The sequence below is a fragment of the Pieris rapae genome, chromosome 8 (genome assembly GCF_905147795.1).
Source record: "Pieris rapae chromosome 8, ilPieRapa1.1, whole genome shotgun sequence".
In the NCBI taxonomy this organism is placed as follows: domain Eukaryota; kingdom Metazoa; phylum Arthropoda; class Insecta; order Lepidoptera; family Pieridae; genus Pieris; species Pieris rapae.
Window position 1 is genome coordinate 9,358,667 of NC_059516.1, and position 20,326 is coordinate 9,378,992.

General features: G+C 29.8%; 2 protein-coding genes and 2 long non-coding RNA genes across 5 annotated transcripts in view; 2 read left to right on the forward strand and 2 right to left on the reverse strand.

Moving 5' to 3' along the window:
• LOC110998605 (protein tramtrack, beta isoform) overlaps window positions 1-11,070 on the forward strand; it is a 297,133-nt gene extending 286,063 nt beyond the window's left edge. Inside the window, exons 5-9 of one of the 2 annotated variants that reach the window (XM_022267341.2) lie at window positions 7,510-7,670; window positions 7,980-8,187; window positions 8,391-8,627; window positions 8,930-9,100; window positions 9,446-11,070. In XM_022267341.2, the coding sequence (XP_022123033.1) occupies window positions 7,510-7,670; window positions 7,980-8,187; window positions 8,391-8,627; window positions 8,930-9,100; window positions 9,446-9,642 (974 nt within the window). In that variant the 3' untranslated portion in view covers window positions 9,643-11,070. Of the gene's footprint in view, window positions 1-86; window positions 1,823-7,509; window positions 7,671-7,979; window positions 8,188-8,390; window positions 8,628-8,929; window positions 9,101-9,445 lie in introns of those variants that run through there. The other variant, XM_045629269.1, reaches the window with a different exon arrangement.
• LOC123689404 lies at window positions 1,543-2,759 on the reverse strand. The gene is made up of 2 exons (XR_006750383.1): window positions 2,666-2,759; window positions 1,543-1,764 (listed from the first exon to the last, which is right to left on the reverse strand). It is a non-coding gene; the product is annotated as an uncharacterized LOC123689404 (long non-coding RNA).
• Window positions 6,589-7,095, forward strand: LOC123689403. The gene is made up of 2 exons (XR_006750382.1): window positions 6,589-6,833; window positions 6,909-7,095. It is a non-coding gene; the product is annotated as an uncharacterized LOC123689403 (long non-coding RNA).
• Window positions 11,071-15,228: 4,158 nt separating the features above from the next.
• Window positions 15,229-19,575, reverse strand: LOC123689414. Its single transcript, XM_045629298.1, has 5 exons — window positions 19,563-19,575; window positions 19,390-19,467; window positions 18,554-18,679; window positions 17,295-17,417; window positions 15,229-15,858 (listed from the first exon to the last, which is right to left on the reverse strand). The coding sequence occupies exons 1-5, from the start codon at window positions 19,573-19,575 to the stop codon at window positions 15,353-15,355; spliced, it is 846 nt and encodes a 281-aa protein (XP_045485254.1). The 3' UTR covers window positions 15,229-15,352.
• Between the last annotated feature and the right edge of the window lie 751 nt (window positions 19,576-20,326).

Here is a 20,326-nt window from a genome sequence, read left to right on the forward strand (position 1 = left end):
TTTTGTTGCTTACATTGTAAATATCTAGATGACAAAATTTGTTCTAGTTTTAAGTTAATTTTATAAAAAAAAAATACTATTTACAGATACAGCTGTTGTTATAACATCCAGAAAGGGCAAGGAAATGCTGTTGTTCCGTAATTACACCTACCGGAGACAATATTTAAAAGGAAACAAGTCTCGGTGGGTTTGTTCAACTCTTAAAAACTGTCATGCAGTAGTCTTTACAGATTCAAATAATGTTATAATTTCAATACAAGACAAGCACAAGCATGATCCTCCTAAATATTACCTTGACCCTAATCATGTATTAGAGGCTTTGCGGGAACCGCTAGTGTTTGAGTCTGATTAAGATGAATTTCTTTTTTCTCAGGTGCCTTTCATTGAAAGTTCACACAAAAACTCGGTAATTCTACAAATAATTCCTGTAGTTTATTAGAATATTGTAATATTTTTCTAACATTTACTTAACAATTTATTAAATAGTACACTTACTATCTTAGTAGGTTGAAGCTAATTGAATTAAAAATTGGCAAATAATAACTACATTTTAGCAGCCACGTGAGGTTTCTGCAGTAGTTTCGATCTTTTTTTATACAATTAATAAATTATATTTTATGCAATAAAATAATATGGCAAAATAAACATATTTATTTAATTAAAAGCAAAATGAACTTAAACTAATGTATATCCTAATGATTTTTGACAGGAAATAACATTTATCTAGTCAATCATTTGTATTTATTCTTATAATCATTAACTAAGTCCTTAAATATTTAGATATAAAATGAGCAAACTTATAATGCCTTCACCTTAAAAATTATAACAGTCTTCATATTTAAAGTTTTGACATAAAAATACAATTCATTGTAGCTATAAAAATATTCTATTTCATAGTCTTTTAAAAATATAAAGTAATGCATTGTAACATTACTTATGTCACAAAAAGAGGTAGTTCGTTAAATCAGCCTTTTTTTCAGTCATTTACGTTCTTTCAGGTACTTATTCAAAATTAAGATAAAAATATAGTAGCAAATGCTTCATTTCTAATATAGATGATTAATGGCAAAAGCCTACAATACAAAAAAATCAACCTTAGCTTACACAACCTTAAATGATCCGTCTTTACGGCGATAAAATCCTGGCGGAGGATGATTGTGATTATTACGAACTTTATCTACAAGTGTTGATTCATGACAAATTATAGATATAACATCCACAAGGCAACCAGTCTTTGTCCTTGATGTGCAGTACCACTGTTTTTTACCATAGGCCAGTCTATTTTTCAGTCTGAAGGCAAATCCATTATGTACCAGAAGCATACTTCCTTTTCTTGTTGATATAAAATTTGCTTCTGTAATAAGAGAATAGTTTTAGTTGTATGGCAATAACATTATATTTTTGGTAGATTCATAAATACTTAATAAAACAAACTAAAAACTAATCTTACTTAATGATAGCTTAGTAAGATTAGTTTCTAAATATTAGTGTGTCACCCTCTATAATTGCGATCTAAATATTTGAAAAATATTACATAACAAAACTTTTTAAATTCATTTATTATGGTTCCAATGTAAACTTGGTTACATTTCTTCAACATTAAATGTAACTAGTCGTTGTTGACTGATTTCATCTTGAAACAATCACAATCAGGCATCAACAAAAACCACATTCAGGAAAGGTGCCAATGTACAGCAGAGAATAAAGAAGTTCTTCCAAGTGTGATTTTGTATTACAAGATCTTGAGTATGTCGAGACAGGAATCTGAAATACATTACATTTTCTTATATTGACAAAGTTGATATTTGATATTCCTTTTAATTAAAACACCATAATAAAAATCTTATACTTAACTTTTAATGTACTAAATTAATTGGTTATTAGAAAATTTCAATAATTATTAAAGAAATTCCACCCACATAATTTCTATTATTTACATATATGTATATAAATTAATTACTTATAAAGGCTCTAAAATAATTTTTATTTTTATATAAGATAGTATTATTTCTGAATGTAAATTGATCAGGATAAATAATGCAATATATTTATTAACAGAACTAGACTATGGATATGATGTTCATTTAATTGTGCCACCAGAAGAGAGTGATGCAGAAGAATCAGATTTAAAAGAAAACTTCACCATTTTCATTGAAGAAACAAATGAATCAGAAAGTCTACAAGTTAATGAAAAGTTTTCTACCTATAAACTTTTAGAAAAGCGACTGAATACTTATCAAACGTTTTCACAATATATTTTCTATAAAAGAGATTGTGTAACCCTAGAAAACTTCAGAAAATATGATGTTAATAGATACATCAATCCGAAGTTAAAATATTTTTCAATCAAATATTGGTGTACCTTTGGAGGTAAAAATAAAAAAGTACATGAACAAGGAAAGGGTGGGTTACAAATGTCTCACAAAAAATGCCCAGCCTACATAAGAGTTAAAGTTACAGAAGATGGCAACAGTTTAGTTATTTCTTCTTTAAATTTGAATCACAATCACCCAGTAATTGTAAATATGAACGACTCAATCTCTAAAGGTGTTATTTAAGTAAATTAAAATTGTTGTGTCATTTTAATAGCATAGTGTTAAAAAATATAAATAGCTTAAGAAAACGTCTAGATTCACTAAGGTAACAGGCGTTTTTATACACTTACGTAAATTTTGGTAAATAAACTCAGAACGCACAAGTAGCATTGTTTACATCACGTTTACAGATAAACATATATGTAACAAAGTAATATAACAACATGCCTACAGCCTACTACCTACCTTTTGACAAGTACATATAACAATTGACAACTCATGAAATGAATCAATGAATATAGCCGTCTGGCATTATTGTCGGCTTCAAGAATAGTGATTATTATTAATGATAACTTCATTTAATTCAGCATATCGAAAGGTTCAAATTTCATGTTACAGTAAATCACAGATTGATTGGTGTGGCGTTTGCAGAACAATTGTGTTATATTATATATATAAACTGTTACAATTATTTACTATTCTGAATATATATATATAGAGAGAGAGAGATTATCATTCATCTGTGGATAGACAGCCAGAGAATATCGAAAGATGACGATAGAATACTAGTCTCGTCAATCATCTGTCTACCACAGTTCAGTTTGACAAATACAATTTCCGATGTATTAACTTAAGTCTTAACTACAAATAAACTGTTTTTGTAAAAACTATTTCGCTCGCTTTTAACTTTTTTTATTAATAAAATAAATAATAAATGTTCAAATACAACTATGTGTAGAAGTGTTAGTGTGTGAACAAGTTATTCCATTTTATTACTCTACGACAACTACTATAAGTTAATTTATGCTGAAGAATGTGCGAGTAGTGTATTTAGGATATTTGAGAATTCCAATATTATAAACTTAGGTTGAGAAAATTCGTACAGTTCCAACTTCAAAAAATTTTAGCCGTTGTAAAAAAGAAATAACAGTTTTTTAAATAAATATCTTTAATTATTTATTTATATAAACACTCCTGCCTTAACAGGTGACTCTAAATTGACACGAGTGAACATAGGATTTGAGAGTGAAGAATCTAATTTACAACATAATTTAAAAATATTATATTTTATTTAATTTTGATAACACAAACCTTATTATTTATAAATTAAGTCTGTTGAGTCAAATATAGGATTTTCTGTATTTTGTTTGATTCTTGAAGTTAATAAAGGATATTAAAATATTTTTGTTTTATTTATTCAGGTCTGTACTTTTGTTTTCTTGTATATTACATCAATTTACAATAATTTTTTATTTGATTGCAGGTATATTTATAAATACAAGAGGAAATTCAAAATTGTTTATGTATCAGAATCATACATTCCGGTTTATGTACAAAAAGGCATATGGGAGTCAGCTATGGTATTGTTGGTACTTTTTTAGTAGATGCTGCCCTGCAAAACTAAGGATAAATAATTCTGGAAAAGTGATACAAGTTATTGGACGGCATAATCATGATCCACCAACAAGTTGGATGACACCTGATGGAAAGTCTTATAGACTTCCTACATCAGAAAATAATATCAAAACAAAGTAGGTAAATGCTACATATATATATATATATAATATATATATATATATACATACATAAATTGTATTTTTGAGATTTGTTAGTATTCTACTTAGATTTGATAGGTGATTTGATAAATCAGTTGATGAAATTCATTTCAACATATGTTGTTACACTTACTTAAAATCTTTTACTATCTATAAAATTAAGTTATTAGTATTATTTATATGTATAATACCAATATTAGTCCATGACATTGTTTTGGGAAATAAATTTACATTATTGTAAAGTATTGCAGTGAGTAAAAGAGGAGATTTTACCCACAACAACTGTATGATGTTAACAAGACACATTCCCAACCTAAAATATAAAACATATATCTTAAATATTTAAAATGTTTAATCTGATGTGCCTTGTGACCCATATGTATTAATTAAATCTCATACCAAAAAAGGAGAAAAAAATATTAGTTCAAGTGAAACTAATGATCTCCAATGCATTACCATAATTTAATGTTTATATATGTTAATTATGTCTATGACTGCCATTCTCAGAGTATATTTTATTTTAAACTTCAAAGGCTGAGTTATAGCAAAAGCATTTCAAATATGTGTGTGATATTCCTAAATTAGTGTTTCTTACATTGCCTTCACGATGATAGGCATCATTTTAGAACTTATTGCCCTTCAAGGGTGCTATAAGATGTTCTAAGGCTTTGTCATATTTGAAAGATTATCAAGTCTTTTTGTATTTTATAGCCTCCACTGTCGTCTATCCTTCAATGCGATGCAGCGTAGATAGTACGATACGTAGATAAACCGATTTAGTATTAAGTAAAATATTTTATGAGACAAATGTAGTTCCTACTTGTAGAACTAGTTCATAACCGAGGCGCCTAAACATTTGTTCCAAAGAATTGATTATACATATATGTTACTTATTGTAAAATAATATATTCTTGGTATTCAATTGACTTTTTTTTATTTCCCTTAAATATAAACAAATCAAACCATAGACATCAGATTTTTATTTAACATTAAATAAACGAAATACAATAGTTTTGTACGGTTTACTTAAGCACCGTCTCACAATACAAGATAGTATTGATTGAATAGGGAGTGTGTTAGGAAATTAGTTATTTTTAGATTCCAAGAATAGGAAATCAATCGAAAAGTGCTCCAGTTTGAAGGTTGCGAGATACACAATTAGGCCAGTAAGACAACCTTGAAATTTGTTTATACTGACGTAAATGCAATTTGGCTATATTGCTATACGGAACGAACGGCTTTACTAACCTAATGAAACAATTAGGTTTTTAAAATAATTTCTGCAAGGAAAGATATTTGTGGAATTTAAACGTGTTCCACTCATTTATCAATTATTTAAGCCGAAATGCGTACCTGATGACCGTTCTTATCTGTTGCGTGAAATCGTTCGAGTCATATCTGATGTTCTCAAAAAACGTCACAGTGATTCTGTGGTATAAAGTCCAACCTGGTGTAGATATAAGATATTGTACAAATATTGTTTGTATTTTTAAAATCCGTCTAAGCTATGCCAGGCGGTTTTCATAAAACTTTGATATAGCAAATTTCTTTATATAAAACTTTGAGCAGTATCGGTCTAGTGGCTACTGCTTGCGGCTCATCACAGGTTGTAAGTTCGATCCCCGACGGCGCTGGAAAAACTTTCTATGTGCGGATTGTTTTTATCTCCTGCTCGTACGGTAAATAAAAACACCGGCATTACTTAAATCATAAGCTCACTAAGTAGTGAGCTTATTATCAAGAGTCAAGTGACTCTGACAAATTATCAAAAAAAGGGATGCAATCTAAGGGCTAGACCCAGATAGTGTTGTAGCGCCAGAGGATTATAATTTTTATTTTAAACTTTGTAGAAACCCTATAGCACAGACTGAAGGTTGGTTCTTGGCTAATAGATTTTGCAAGGAATAGACTTAATGGACGTGGTTGACACAGTCCAAAGATGCTTATCGCATCTTGGAATCGTTTGACGGTTGTATGCGAGCTAAAACAACTTTCAGAACATAATTGAACCATCGTCATCGTACATTTAGGTGATTTAATTAATGCGTGAGTAATAAAGAGATTACTTATTATTATCGTATCATTGGGATATTTTAATGTATGATCATAGTTAAGCAGTAAGACTACGAAATAATATTCATGGAATATATAGATATATATATATAGAATAGTAGTGGCTTATATAAAAGAAAAAAATTAGCAAGACATTTAAGACTCGTACCGCCATCTAGTGACAAGTAGTAAAATTAAAATAGTATTTATGACAAAAAAACAAGTATAGCACACGCAAAGTTAAAAAAAACATTCAGAATTAAAAGAAATTTTAAAGTCCGAACATAAAGAAAAAAATAGTCATTATTTTGATATATTTTAATAAAACAAAGATTGTTAACATAATTATTAAGTTCTTCGTATTGTTTTAAACGTATAAAATAAATTCAACCAAAAATAACTTATGATGAAACTGAAAAGTAATATTATATTGATAGCATTCGGCATTCCGTTTTACAGTTAATATAAACTACGTATTTTTTTTATATAGCAACATACTTTCATAGATAACCAAAACTTGACAGATGTCGATGACAGTCCCATGAAGAAATTAAAATTGACGAGTCAATGAAATGTGTTTTGTATTTGTTATTATGCATTAAGTAAAATTGTATGTCTGTAACCTTGTACTATCCTCTTATATTACTTCAATTGTTAAGTACTCTGGATATATAAATATTACTTCGCCTCAGTAATATTACTAAACCTAATAGTTTTTAGATGAAGTTTGTTTTCTTGTAAGTCTTATCAAATGTTTAAATTTCAGGAGATGATTTAGTCCAGTGTGTTCCAACAAAAAAAGGTCACCACATAATGTTTCAAGGATATACGTATACATTTAAGAGTAAACTTCAATGTGGGGCTGAGCAATGGTGTTGTTCTTACAGGCAGAAAACTGGTTGTATATCAATAATAAACATGCAAACATATGGTGTTGAAGTCGTGAGGGATTTCCATAACCATAAGAAGCCTATGTTTACGGATTAGATGTAGATTCCATGTATAGAGTAATAACAATAATTGTGCCTCAATAATTGTGGTTTAAATCAGACAAATTTTTACTAAATAACATTTTTAGTTTGTCTAAAGCCTGGTAAATTATCACATTGTAAATGTAATTAATATTGTTTTTATTTTTAATTTAAGGGGATTTTAACCCTAAATAGGTTAAGATTCATAACGATGTTAAAAAACTAGTCAAGTGTGATTAAATAAACTTTTATATAAACAATTGTTTTATTTTGTATTTATTAGAATTATAAAGATTTACTTAATATAACAATGTATTGTAGTGAAGGTTATCAGTATAGTTTATTTATAAGTAGAAATGTTTTAGAATTTGATTCTTAAGATTTTTTTCTTTACAGAGGAGAAGCTGCCAGTCTGGATACCAATATACTTTCTCTCCCTAGATGAAACTAAACAACGGTGTAATATTTGTGATACTGAAGTTACTGTTACAGAAAAGAAATTTGAATTACTCACCCACCTTAAGGAAAATCATCATGAAATTATAGAGCTTCATAAGGTAATTTTTATGTTTTTAAAACCTATGTAATTATCTTTTAATGTATTTAGTAAAGTTTATCTAAAGATTTCCCTTCATGGAACATGTTTCTGTCTCTGTTGCTTAATTATTTAAGTTGATGATTGAAATTTTGTGTCTTACAACCAATCAGGGAGTTTGAAAAAAAATTTTACTTGAAAATATTGAAATTACTTTACTTTAGCTGTTTTATGTTTTCCATAAATGTAATCAATCTACCTACTTTCTATAACACGAATTAATAAATGAGGAATTTGCCTGATTAACTTAAATTTTTTCTTTGTTTTTTAGGAACATCCTAATACAGATGGGGGTTATCAAATAGAATTTCTACAGTTAAGCGAAAAAGATGATACCATGAAACTGGAGCCAGTTATACTGGGGGAATTATGTGTGCCACCTCATGATTATGCTCTTAAGACTACAGATTTAAATGATGAAAACTTTTACATAGTAACCAATGAGGAAAAAACAGAAAACAAAAAGGGGCAAAATTCAGGTGAGATAAAACCTCGTAATCAAATAGTATTTGTTTTAGGTTTTTCCAAACAAGAATCAACAATCTTTGTCTGCATTCTGGATTATTTTCATTTTTTTTGAGCATTTTAAGTTGAATTAAATCAATTATTACATATATGCATTGAAATTGAGAAACGGTAACAATAACCAGCAATCAAATGCGTTACATATATATTTTTTCAGAATACAACAGAAAACGAAGTTGGGTGTGGAAGTACTTTGTACAAATGACCAAGACAATATATCGTTGTAGTTTATGCAATGTAGTGTTATCAATAAAGGGTAGTAATTCCAATAATATGAACCGTCACATACGAACCAGACATTTTTCTACATACACAAGTGAAATTAGTTGTAAAACTAATAAAGAAATTGAGGCAGAACAGGAAGTCGAGGTTGTGCAACCACCGAAGACTAAAGGTACACCTTATATTTGTTTTTAAGAAAATAGTCTAAAAAATGCGCGTAAATAGCAAACTATGCTTTGACAATGTAAAATTCATCATAGCGCCATTTAGTTAAGGTATGGGTGATTATTTAAATAATAACCCTTTATTTCTTAAAAAATTACGCAGTTTCAACGCACATACATATCCTTTCTGTGACACAAAACTGAGCTGATGTTGCTTATAATATAATTATTAGGGCTTAAGGAAAATAAGATAAATCGTTGGTACAGAAGGCCCTAATCACGATCTCACTTTGAGTTATTTGATTTTCAGGTTCACGTATGGACAGTAGAAAGTTACGACGTAGCTGGGTCTGGTCGTTCTTCACTCTGGTTTCGCGAACTCGCGCCCGTTGCAAGATTTGTAAGCGGATTATATCGCACGGAGGAAATGCTACAGGGAATATGAATCGTCATCTTAAGATCGTGCATAATAAATTTGCAGGTAATTTTTACAGTCTCGAATTCTTACTATAAAAGATATCTTTTTATAATTTTTTTTAAAAGTTGGATTAAGTCTTACTTGACAATCAATAAATGTTAGTCTTTATCACATATATGAACAAGAGTGCAAGTATTCCTGGCAAGTATATGTCGGTTTCATTGAAAAATTTTCAACTTCCTTTAAGTTTTTGTACTGTAATTGCAAAGTTGGAACATCAGTATGTACTACTAATATTGATTTTGACATTGAATAAAGATGTTACAGAGTACCGACGCTGGTTGCTTTAAATCACAGGGGTGCAATTTTTTTACTCAATACATTCACTATACTAAAATGTTGTTTCAGACCAAAGTGATTGGGTGTGGAAAGTATTTGAGGCAGTAGAAGATGTGTATGCGTGTAAAATATGTGATTTTCAATTTATGAAGTATAACGATATGGACCTTACAAAGACGATTTTAGGCCACTTAAAGGATGAACACAATGTTGTCTCTGGATCGCAAATCATCACAAGTGATTCTTTTGTCGTTAAGAACAATTAAAGAATTTGTAGTATAATTAAAACTATTGTTAAAACATTAACACTACTCTAACCACTTAGTTAAAATACCTTATACACGCGATAAACGTATTTTATGAAAAATAAAAACTTCGCGGTAATTAACATACATTTTAATATAAACGATTTTCACATATTATGTCACTCATGGTTCATAATGTCAGCTGCCGACTTGATTTGGCTTTTTATAACCGTTAAAAAGTGTAATATAAAACTGTAGTAGTACCCCTTTATTTTAGTCTAAATTAAGTGTTTAACTGTTTTTATTAGTTAAACAGTTTTAGATAAATATTTGTTTTCGGTTGTTTTTATTTGGTTAAGTTGTATAATAAATGCACTTGTATTTTTAAGATATGTGTGAGTTGTTTTTGATATAATAAATGGTGCTTACGAGAGCCTGATACTCATTAGCGGCGATAGGATTTCACACCTAATGCATTGATGATAAGGCTTAAATTTCCGTGAATTTTGAAGTTTTGAGGTGACGTCATCCTTGCTGTAATGGGAAACAGTTATGATTGTAATATCTAAATATAAAGAAACACATTATTTCGATATAATCTTGCTTTTAAAATTTTGCAATCATATCCTGATAGAATTAATAAACGTTTAAGGTGAAAATTAACTATTAGGTAAAAAATATTATACTTAACAGCTTTGTAGGTAGCGGCAATTTAATGTAGGTAGGTGTAAAATAAGTATTTTTTTTGTTCTAAGTAATATATGCACAGTTTCTAGCAATATTTTATTAACCTAAGTGTATAACTCCTTATAAAAAAAATTTCGTCTCTTTGTCTGTTTATGACGAAAATGATAGGGGCCTTTCAAGTATTGATCACTGTAGAGGTGAGGGGTGGTCTTTGATTTTCCAATTTTGTGATTACGTCAACAGTTATTATTCACTTTTTTACACATATTACCCACATTTGTATATGCTTGAAACCGAAATTTTCGAGGATTACTACAAAAAATTAATGCTTTATGTCTGTTGTCTCTATTAAATCTGTTGACGTCATAATTAAACGGCCCCTATGTACTAAGGTACATATTAAATAAATTAAATATCATGTATAATTAAATATCCAAATTCATGTACCTACTTTCCTTTTTTCTACGGGCCTGTCATGGGGTTTGACTCAAAATAACTTTGACAGTCAGACAAAGCGTGACATTATGTTAGTGAGGAGACTGTCGATAGTGTTTTGTCTAAACCGCCTGAACTTATTTAATTGGTTTTGTTTTTCATAGTAATTGGTACTTTAAAGTTTATTATTTAAATTTTTACTTTTTGGTTTAGGATAACTTTAGGGCCCGGCAGCCTTGTTATATAATAAATAGAGCTTAATATACAAAACTGTGTTTTCAGGTAACTGTTTAACATATTTTGTAAATAAAAATTTAATAAAAATTTTATTTTATTTTTCTGACGCATACGTATCTTTTGTGCATGTGTTTGTAATTAAACTGTGTAAACTTCTACGCGGCTGGACTGCTTTTGATAATGTTTTAAATTCCTGTTCAAGTGAATTCGAGATTAGTTTATCTTAACAACTAGATGATTTTTTTGTATTAGTCTGCAAGTATTTAATGAAAATCAATACTTTTTGACTAGTTATATTCAAAACCACATACCACTTACACGTCTAGGTATTTTTTGGCAATATTTGTCACATTACAGGTATCATAACAACACAATCACTTATATTAGTTATAAACATATGTTGCAGTGAATATGATTCAGACAACTATAAATAAAAATTTATAAATATATATACAGGAGACATGTTTTACTCAAAGGAAACTAAAATTACTTATACACCATCTCCAAGGGTAGAAGCGATAAAAATTCGTCCAGGATAAAATTTTCTCATAAATATGGTAACAAAATTTACAGCTTTTTTGATAAAAATAGGAATAAAAGAAAATGTCATCTCAAGTAGAAGAACGCAATTCCAAATTTGAATCAACGCAGGTAAACATATATTGAATTGTTTACCCACATTCAAATTTGGAATTGATTGACATTTTATCAATTATCGTTGGATATTATTAATACTTCATTATATACAACAAATTCTCCTACATCTAAACGCTTATTCACGAACGTACTATTAAAGGCACGTAAGTCTAGCGCTGGCCGATACGTGGAGGGGATTGCTGCATGTGTACTGTGGTGCGGGGTCCGGAATGCGACTGGAGAGCCAATCGACGCTCTTCATTCCGCTAGCCCCCCTCAGGTACCTTATTTTTTACTTCTGCTCAATAATGGTCAGCGCTAGAGTTTCGTGCCGCTACTTGTACTAGTCTATTGAATACCTCATAAATGTGAAAAATCGCTATTGTACGTTTACGAATAAGAGTTATACAATTCAAATATACAAGTGTATGAGAGGTAGAAATGTTACATTTATTGTTATGACACATTAAACATACATAGAATTTCCACAAATATAATATTTGAATAAAATTATGTGCCGTAAGTTCTTTGGCCCACAATAATAATGAATTGTGGTAGGTAAGTAACGAGGTCAGTTTAGTTTCAGTTTATATGACTAAGGGCCTGTTTCACAATGTATGGATTACTTTATCCAAATTTAAAATGTTGCAAATAGCTTTGCAACACATAACTTATTCGAAAAATAAAATTTCTGAATAATTTTTGCACTCATGGTAGAGAACTCGAAAAGTGTATGCTAAAGAATCAAACCTAGGTCCCACAGGTAACCGCTTAACGAGGCTTTCTTCTATACATATATCGTACATTAGTCAAAGAGGCTAAGGGCCTATTCCACAATGTATGGATAAAGTGCCAAATAGCTATGCAACACATAAATTATTCGAAAGATAAAAGTTTCAAATAAGATACTTCGAATTTCATGACGTATAGCGCTATCTGACAGTCGTGAAACGCAAAAATACTATTTATCATACCAATAAGTAACAAATAGCTTATTTGGAACTTATCCGGACATTGTGAAACAGGCCCTAAATATGTATAATCATTGCACATTTACGTTCCATATTTGAAAATTTATATCAAAATTTATCTATAACATAATTTTTTTTACCCTGTTTGTGATCCTGGATGACAGCGTCATCATATTGATAGGGTTTGAGAAACATTATGACTTAACATATTTTGTGCCTTTAAAAAAATCTATAACGGTCCAATTAAACGGTTTAAACTAGAGGCAAATATGTCATACTCAATGGATAAAAAATGATTTCTTGAAAAAGATAAAATCTTTAAGAGCTTTAAGTATAACAGAACCTTGTAGCTGCATAACTTGAAAAATGACGCGAGATGGCGCTTATCGCTATATCCTAAAGACGTTCAATTTACAAAAATAGTTTCACAATTGTGTATGAATTTGATGTTATAAATATAACTATCAATAGCATCGAATATTGCGACTATTAATAACTAAATCATAGCTTAGATTAAGAAACACGATTGTAAACACAAAATTGAGGAGTAAATTGGCCTTATTTGGCTCATAATTCTTTAGTATTTTTAGTCTGACCACAACCACTGTAAAGCTTTCAAAAGTTTGAGTTAAAATGAAGTAAATATCTGCTATTATTTTCCCGCTGAAAATCTAACTTGCCATATTTTAATATTACAACCAAAAATTAATTCTACAGTTTGACCATTAAATTGTCAAATATCATTTCTCTGAATCTACAATCAAAAATCATATCGGCGCTTATAAAACTGTCTGTATACTATACAATGTACTTAGAAATAAATAATTAACAATATAATAAATAATATGCATTGATATAACCATGACAACCCTGTTTATGTAAAATTTCATCACTAACACTTGAGCTGGTATTTACAGAAAAATATTGAGGTACATAGATTTCGTTTAATACGCTTTTTACTTTGTACTGTTTACTTTATTCTTTGATATTATAATACTCTGTAGGTTCGGCCACAGATTATCTCAGATTATCGCACAGATAGTTTGCAATATCTCACAACTAGACAGAGAATCCTTTTCATAGTAATTTCTTAAATAAACCTTTTTTTACCTTAAAGGTATTCTGCTGCCTTACATAATAAATTAATTTAAACAGTGCTTGGTTTTGGACCACAGTTATGCGCACTCTGGATGTACACGATCCTTCCTCTGTATGTGTGCAATGCAGCTTTGCACCAGGGACCTCTTGAACACCTCCATCTGACCTTTCCATTTCTTGCGCATCCGTTGAATCGAAATCGGTAGCCTCCTACATTAATACCCATCTTCCCTTGCTTACTGAGGCAGTATGACGCGAAGCATTCTATGCCGGTTCCGATGAGGCCAACTGGAAGAAATGAGTGAGCTGTGGTAATGTGTATAAGGTGCATTAATTTTAGATACCTCCAAAATTTTCACCTGCATTTTATATATATAAAAGCTGGTGTAAGCACGACACTTTTACTTAACATTTTCGATAAATAAAAAATGAAACAAACTAGATCATTTAATTTTTGATTTGTAAATAACCAAAATTGACCAAATTGTGCATTTAAAAAATAAACGAAAAGAAGTTAAAAAATATGCATATTTAAGGACTGTTTAGTATCAGTGAACCAACTTGGAAATAACCGAGATTTTTTTCTAGTTCAATTCGGCCTCTCCAATCGCGGATTTCCAGTCGTATATTTTGGGCCTTACAAATTCATAAAACATGAGAAATATAAGAACCGGACACGGTGGACTTGCTGTAGAAGGATCCAGAACAAGTGCAGAGCAAGTATAACGACATGCGAAAATATTATTGTAAGAATATATTCAAATCACAACCACACTTAAATTTGGCTAACATTTTATTCTATGAGTCGTCCAATTGATTCTTATTAAATTTTAACACCTGATTCAGAAGACAAGAAATAAGTTTGTTCAATTTAATTAAATCTAAATGGCCTAATACTTCTTAATGAACGACTAAGAAAAGATAACCCAACAAAAAAATAATAAAGATATATAATAAAGGCATAAAGCCTGAATATAATAACTAACTCGCCTACGTTTTATTAGATATAACGTATGAACGAAGGTGGTCCAATTGTTATAAGATTTAATATCTACACAATTTGTATATTATTATAGAATCCTGAGAGTGAGTTATTTTACTTTTTTATACTAAGTAAAGTGAAATAGTTATTTTATATAAGTTATACACTATATGTAAGTTATACACTATATGTAATTTGTGCCTTACATAAGCCTTATTAATATTAAGATATATTTGTAAATAAATGTTTTAGATGTTTGTTGTATTTTTATTTAATTTGTAATCAAGAAGTTAGAGAAAAAATAATTAATTTACATTGCCAGAAGGTTTCTAGTGCGTTGCCGGCCCTTTAAGAATTGGTACGCTCTTTTCTTTGAAGGACCCAAAGTTGAATTGGTTAGGAAATTCTTCAGTGGCCAGCTGGTTCAAATTTTACAAATTTTATTTTCGGGCCAATTTTAATATATATATATATATATATATATATATATATATAATGCCGATTGTATTAAATGTTCTATAATATGTATCTATGTATGCTGTAGGAATAAAGAAACTAGAGTGTGTAGAATGATTTAATAACCCTTCATAATACAGTTTAAATAAAAACTACCTTAACGAAACACAGTGGAATAGCTTATTGTTCCAAGAAATTTGATTATATTGAGAACTGATAAATACATGTGCTAATTTATAACTGGTTCCGTGATCACAGTACCGAGTTCATTACTTTGACAAGGAACATTAAGCTTCTCTACATCACTTAGTACAGAATTTTCTTCATTATCATCTTTAGGTTCGTCAGTATTTTTTACTTCAGGTGTCTCAATAAACGTCTTATCAACATTCACTTCTACTTCTGTGGTTGGCGATTCCTTATCAGTTTCATTTATCGACATCGTACTGGTAATATGTGTCTCCAGTATAGATTGGTTGTCACCAATTGGAGCAAAACTTGTCAGTGGGTCTATTATATCCTTTCGTTCGTTAAAGCTTGTTTCCGGCGTTTGAGGTGCAGTAAATTCAAAACTCTGTTCTATAACCGAAGCTCTAGTTTTCTCCAATTGCATTTCTTCTTCATCAGATAGTATTTCAATAGGTGTGTCATCGATAACTACTTCAATTACATCATCGTCAGATACATTCCCATTGTCAAGTGTTACTGTTTCAGTGATTTTATGAGCGCTTCTATCTGCAAATTATGTATCATTTAGTATCGTAAGTAATTTCTAGTAATATTCTATAACTAAACTTAAATTAGATTGTGTGTCGTAAATCCTTAATATTGGAAAATTGAAACTTATAAGATATGTTTATGAAGAGTTTAATAATACTAAGTTATATATTACAAATAAATATAATGTGAATTTAACTAACCTACCTAAAGAAATAATAACAATTGTATACAATTTGCTCTAAAATAATTCTACGGTACACGGTTAAGAACCTAATTGAAAACGCTTTACTTCTGAGTCATAAATCGTTTCCACTTGACGTTTTTTGCTCCAGTACGACAATCTTCTTTTTATTTTGAGCTCAGCATATTTCAATGGATCTTGTTTAATACGTCTGTACCTAGCTCGCTCTGCAATACTCTTCTTCAGTAGCTTTTCTTCTCTGGACATCTTGCATTTTCTAATGAAATATTCTAAAAATGGTAGTGAATGTTATCAAAGAACATTTTCACTAAGGAGACAAAGCATTTTTGATTTTAGAAAATACATAAAACTGACTGCATTTTTTAAATAACTTTTTAATTCCATCTTTATCAATAAATCATTTATGTCATTTATAGTGGTTTCTGAGGTTTTCGCTGTTTTCTCATTCATATAAGGCGAATATGCTTAAAACAAATACAAATATGTAGTTCAATACTACATAGTAGTGCTTCACATATTTCACTACTGCAACATGGTTGAACGAATTTCTTAATAATAATTTCATTTAATTTTTTTCTAAACCAAGTATTCAGCATTTTCGAAGCAAATAGAATTGAAATTCTAAAACCCATCCCCTTCCATTACACAAATGTATGGAAGTGTCGCGAAGTAGCGAGAAAAGAGGGAAGAAAAATAATACGTTTCCGTCTGATTCTTTTTGAGAGCTTTGCTTACTTTTGCTGACAAGAGGACGGGGGAGATTAGTTGTAGTAAATCTGCTTATATAATACTTGAACGGCCCTATGGGGTTCCAACCCTAAAGACACAACCATAGACTAAAGTATAGTATGTAATATATCTTAATATATATTAATCTCCTGTCACATTATTTGTTTAATATTTGATACAATTGTAACAGATGGCGCTGTGTAAAAGTACCAACGTTTCACTTAAGCTATCTACCGTTCACATAAGTTCTCCTACCCTTTACCTTGAATAGTTCACTACTATGTAATATATAACAAAAACCTTAGCCACAGCAACGCTTGGCCGAGTCTGCTAGTTCTTTATATATTCATATATTTTTTGTTGTAAATATTTTATTTGTAAGGAAAAATTAAGGTTTAATAATAATAACTTTATTTAATGATCCTAGTGTTGTTCTGGGTGGTTAGAAAGCTATGATCAATATGCGAATGTTCTCCATATGGAATGATATTTCCATGGATAATTCGTATCGTGGACCTACATCCATACTTTAGTCTCTTACTACATCTCCAGTAGCTTCTATCTTCTTTCCCATATTCCTTATGAAAACGATTCTCCCCAATAATGAGAACCTGACCTCCTTTAGGCGTCGTTATAAAGTGTGCTGCAAAAAAGGTGGCATTTAATTTCTTATGAAAGGATTAATTAATATTAACATAATCAACGTACTTATTTTTGAGAAAAAAAATCAAAAAAATAGTTTTTTTTATTTCTCCTGTAAAATTTTAATTTCGTTGGGTCGAATTGAAAATGTGAATGTATAATGTGAAGTATACATAATCTCCGCTTCAGAAACATTGAGTTATCTAATAAACAGCTGTAATCTATAAAACCCAACTTACTCATTGCAAAAGACCACTTTTCATGACAATGATATTATTGTATTACAAATAAAAAAACTTTTTTTAGTATAAATTTATTGTTTAAAAATTATATATTCACTAAACTAACATTACAAACAAACCATTTCTATACGGTAACATTTAATAAAAAAATTATATTAGCAATAAACTGCATAACAATATTGTAATAAACTTAATAGTAAGTAATATGGTAAATTATGTTCGTTCGCCGTATAGATTATATAAAACCCTATAAAAATATTGTTATGTATTAAAAGTGCTAAAAGCTAACATCTCCTAAAATATTTGTACGATTAATTAACAATAACAATTACAGCAGATTCATATAATTACATAACTAATATTTAAAAAACTAGGTAATGTCAAGCACACTAGCGTATACATTCTACTTGGTAAGAAAATAAGTATTTACCTACTGTCAGGCATAGCCCAGACATTAAATGTTATAATAATAAAAAAATAAAATTAAAAAAAAGAAGTAATTTATTTGCGTCGTGACGGAACGTGTCCTTTAGAAATTAAAATTGTCCATGCGGTAATAAAATATCTCTGCCTAAATTTACTAAGAAGATAAATTTATCAGGACTAGACATAAGGGGTCCATGCTCTTTCATATTCTACGTAGACGCCTTGGTGTGCTCCAAGCAAGAACTTCCATTGACAACGACTCCGTACGCGTTACACGCAATTACTTATTTTATTATTTAAAAAAAATTACCATAATTCGTTAAAGACTACAACTAAGGTTACTATCAGATGATCTAATTCAGAAGTTAGAAGAGTTACCGCGTTAAAATCCATCGTTTCGGAGTAAGGTGCTTATGTCTTCCAGGGATCTTGGTAAACTTTCCATTTTTAGTTTGAGCAACGACCTTACACCCTTTATTTCTACTGGAACAGTACCACGTTATAATGCCCTCAGCGGACTTCCTTTGACGTTTAAATGTGTAGTCCTTGTATAGCATGCGTGGATGCTTCCCGTGGCCTGATGATATGAACTTTACTGAAAATAAACATTTTATTAGTACGCGCCAAATTGTTAACTATTTTTCATAGTCGCAGAACATTAAGTAAGAATTGGTACTCAAACAAATAAAGTTTTTATTTGTATGAAAAAAATTTAATTGTTTTATTAATTATAAGAAGTCGCTTTAAATAAAAAGTATTTAATAATAATTGCGTATAATTAACAAAACACATTATTTGATTAATTACTTAATATTGTAATTATAATTAACAATAGCATTTTTACCGATACATATTGTGTTTCATTGAATTGGACCATCGTTTTTCGACCTTTTTTATGTCGCGACCTACTAAAAAGCCAAAAAATTAGATATATATATTCTTCCGACCCCGTCACTGTAAAATTATAATAATACGTACATAGCGCTATTATTTATATCTTTTAAGAAATCTTTTGTACCTATATGTAGTTTGTATTTTTTTTACCCAGTTTTTTTTCAAACCCCGCTTGAAAAACGATGGATACTAGTGTACCTAATACACGTTTGATTCTGAATCTTTACTGTATATTTTATCGGTAAATAATACTTTAATAGTGACCAAGCTTTCTTCGGTTAACACAGTAATATGGTGGCTCGTGGTTATGATCTGGTCCTCGTGAGTGAAGTGCGTTATTCAAAGTATTCACAAAAGACCGACAGCCCTGGTGTCGGTGGGAACAGTACCAGATTATTTTACCAGACATACATTCCCACTGGCGTTTGTATGTGTACTTCTCTAGGATTAACATTGGATGCTTGCCCCTTGACGATGGTATAAAACATACTGAAAAATTAAAGACTATTTAATTTGACTTATTTTTAAATTTAATTAAGGGTTGTGACTCTCGTATGTCGAAATTCAACATTTTTGTAACTTACCTTTAGAATTCATGAAAACGTTAAATATGTTCTTTACTTTACTAACTTCAAGGTAAATCGTAGAAGTTACTCAGTTCTAACTTTTGAAACAAAATTTAAATACTGGTTTTCAAGTCGTAGCCAACTATAAATTTAGCCGCTAGTTAAACGGCTAGGCTGTTAATTGAACGGCTTATTAAGCTAGTTGGCTACGACATTGATTTATATCAAATCGATATTAATATTCAGAGCATCATCAGCAAACGGTTTATTTCTATATTTCCCCCGGTAATTATACTCACCTCACACACAGAAACAATTTTTTATAAGCTTTAGTGCAGTGGATTCAAAGATAGTAAAAAAAAAACAAATATTTAGCGTAATTCCTTGTTAAATCACGTGCATACAAATTCATTGAACAATTTAAACTAAAATACGAAGATGTAAATGACTATAAGATATAGTCAGGACATAACATAGACAAAAGTTCTAGCTTATCGGTATAAGACAGTTCAGAATTTAATCTAACAATTATTAATAATATATTTCTACACTGGAGTATAATTTAAATAAATTCACAAAAAAGTTTTCACGTATAAAATTTCTCGAACATAATTTTGATAAAAAATAATCACATTGAATCCATATTACATATTTACAAAACTTACTTAAATTAAGTTATTTAAAAAAAAATAACTATGGTTAAAATTATTGACAAAAAAATAGCTGTTATATGTTGACGGTGAGAATGTAAAACGAATAATCCAAACGGCTTGGTGTATCGA

Coding starts and splice junctions, on each gene's coding strand:
- LOC123689414 (XM_045629298.1), bottom strand. Junction 18,680..19,389: donor ATACAAACGCCAGTGGGAAT/GTATGTCTGGTA, acceptor GTTTATTTTCAG/TAAAGTTCATATCATCAGGC. Junction 17,418..18,553: donor TTCCAGTAGAAATAAAGGGT/GTAAGGTCGTTG, acceptor CCTTTTTTGCAG/CACACTTTATAACGACGCCT.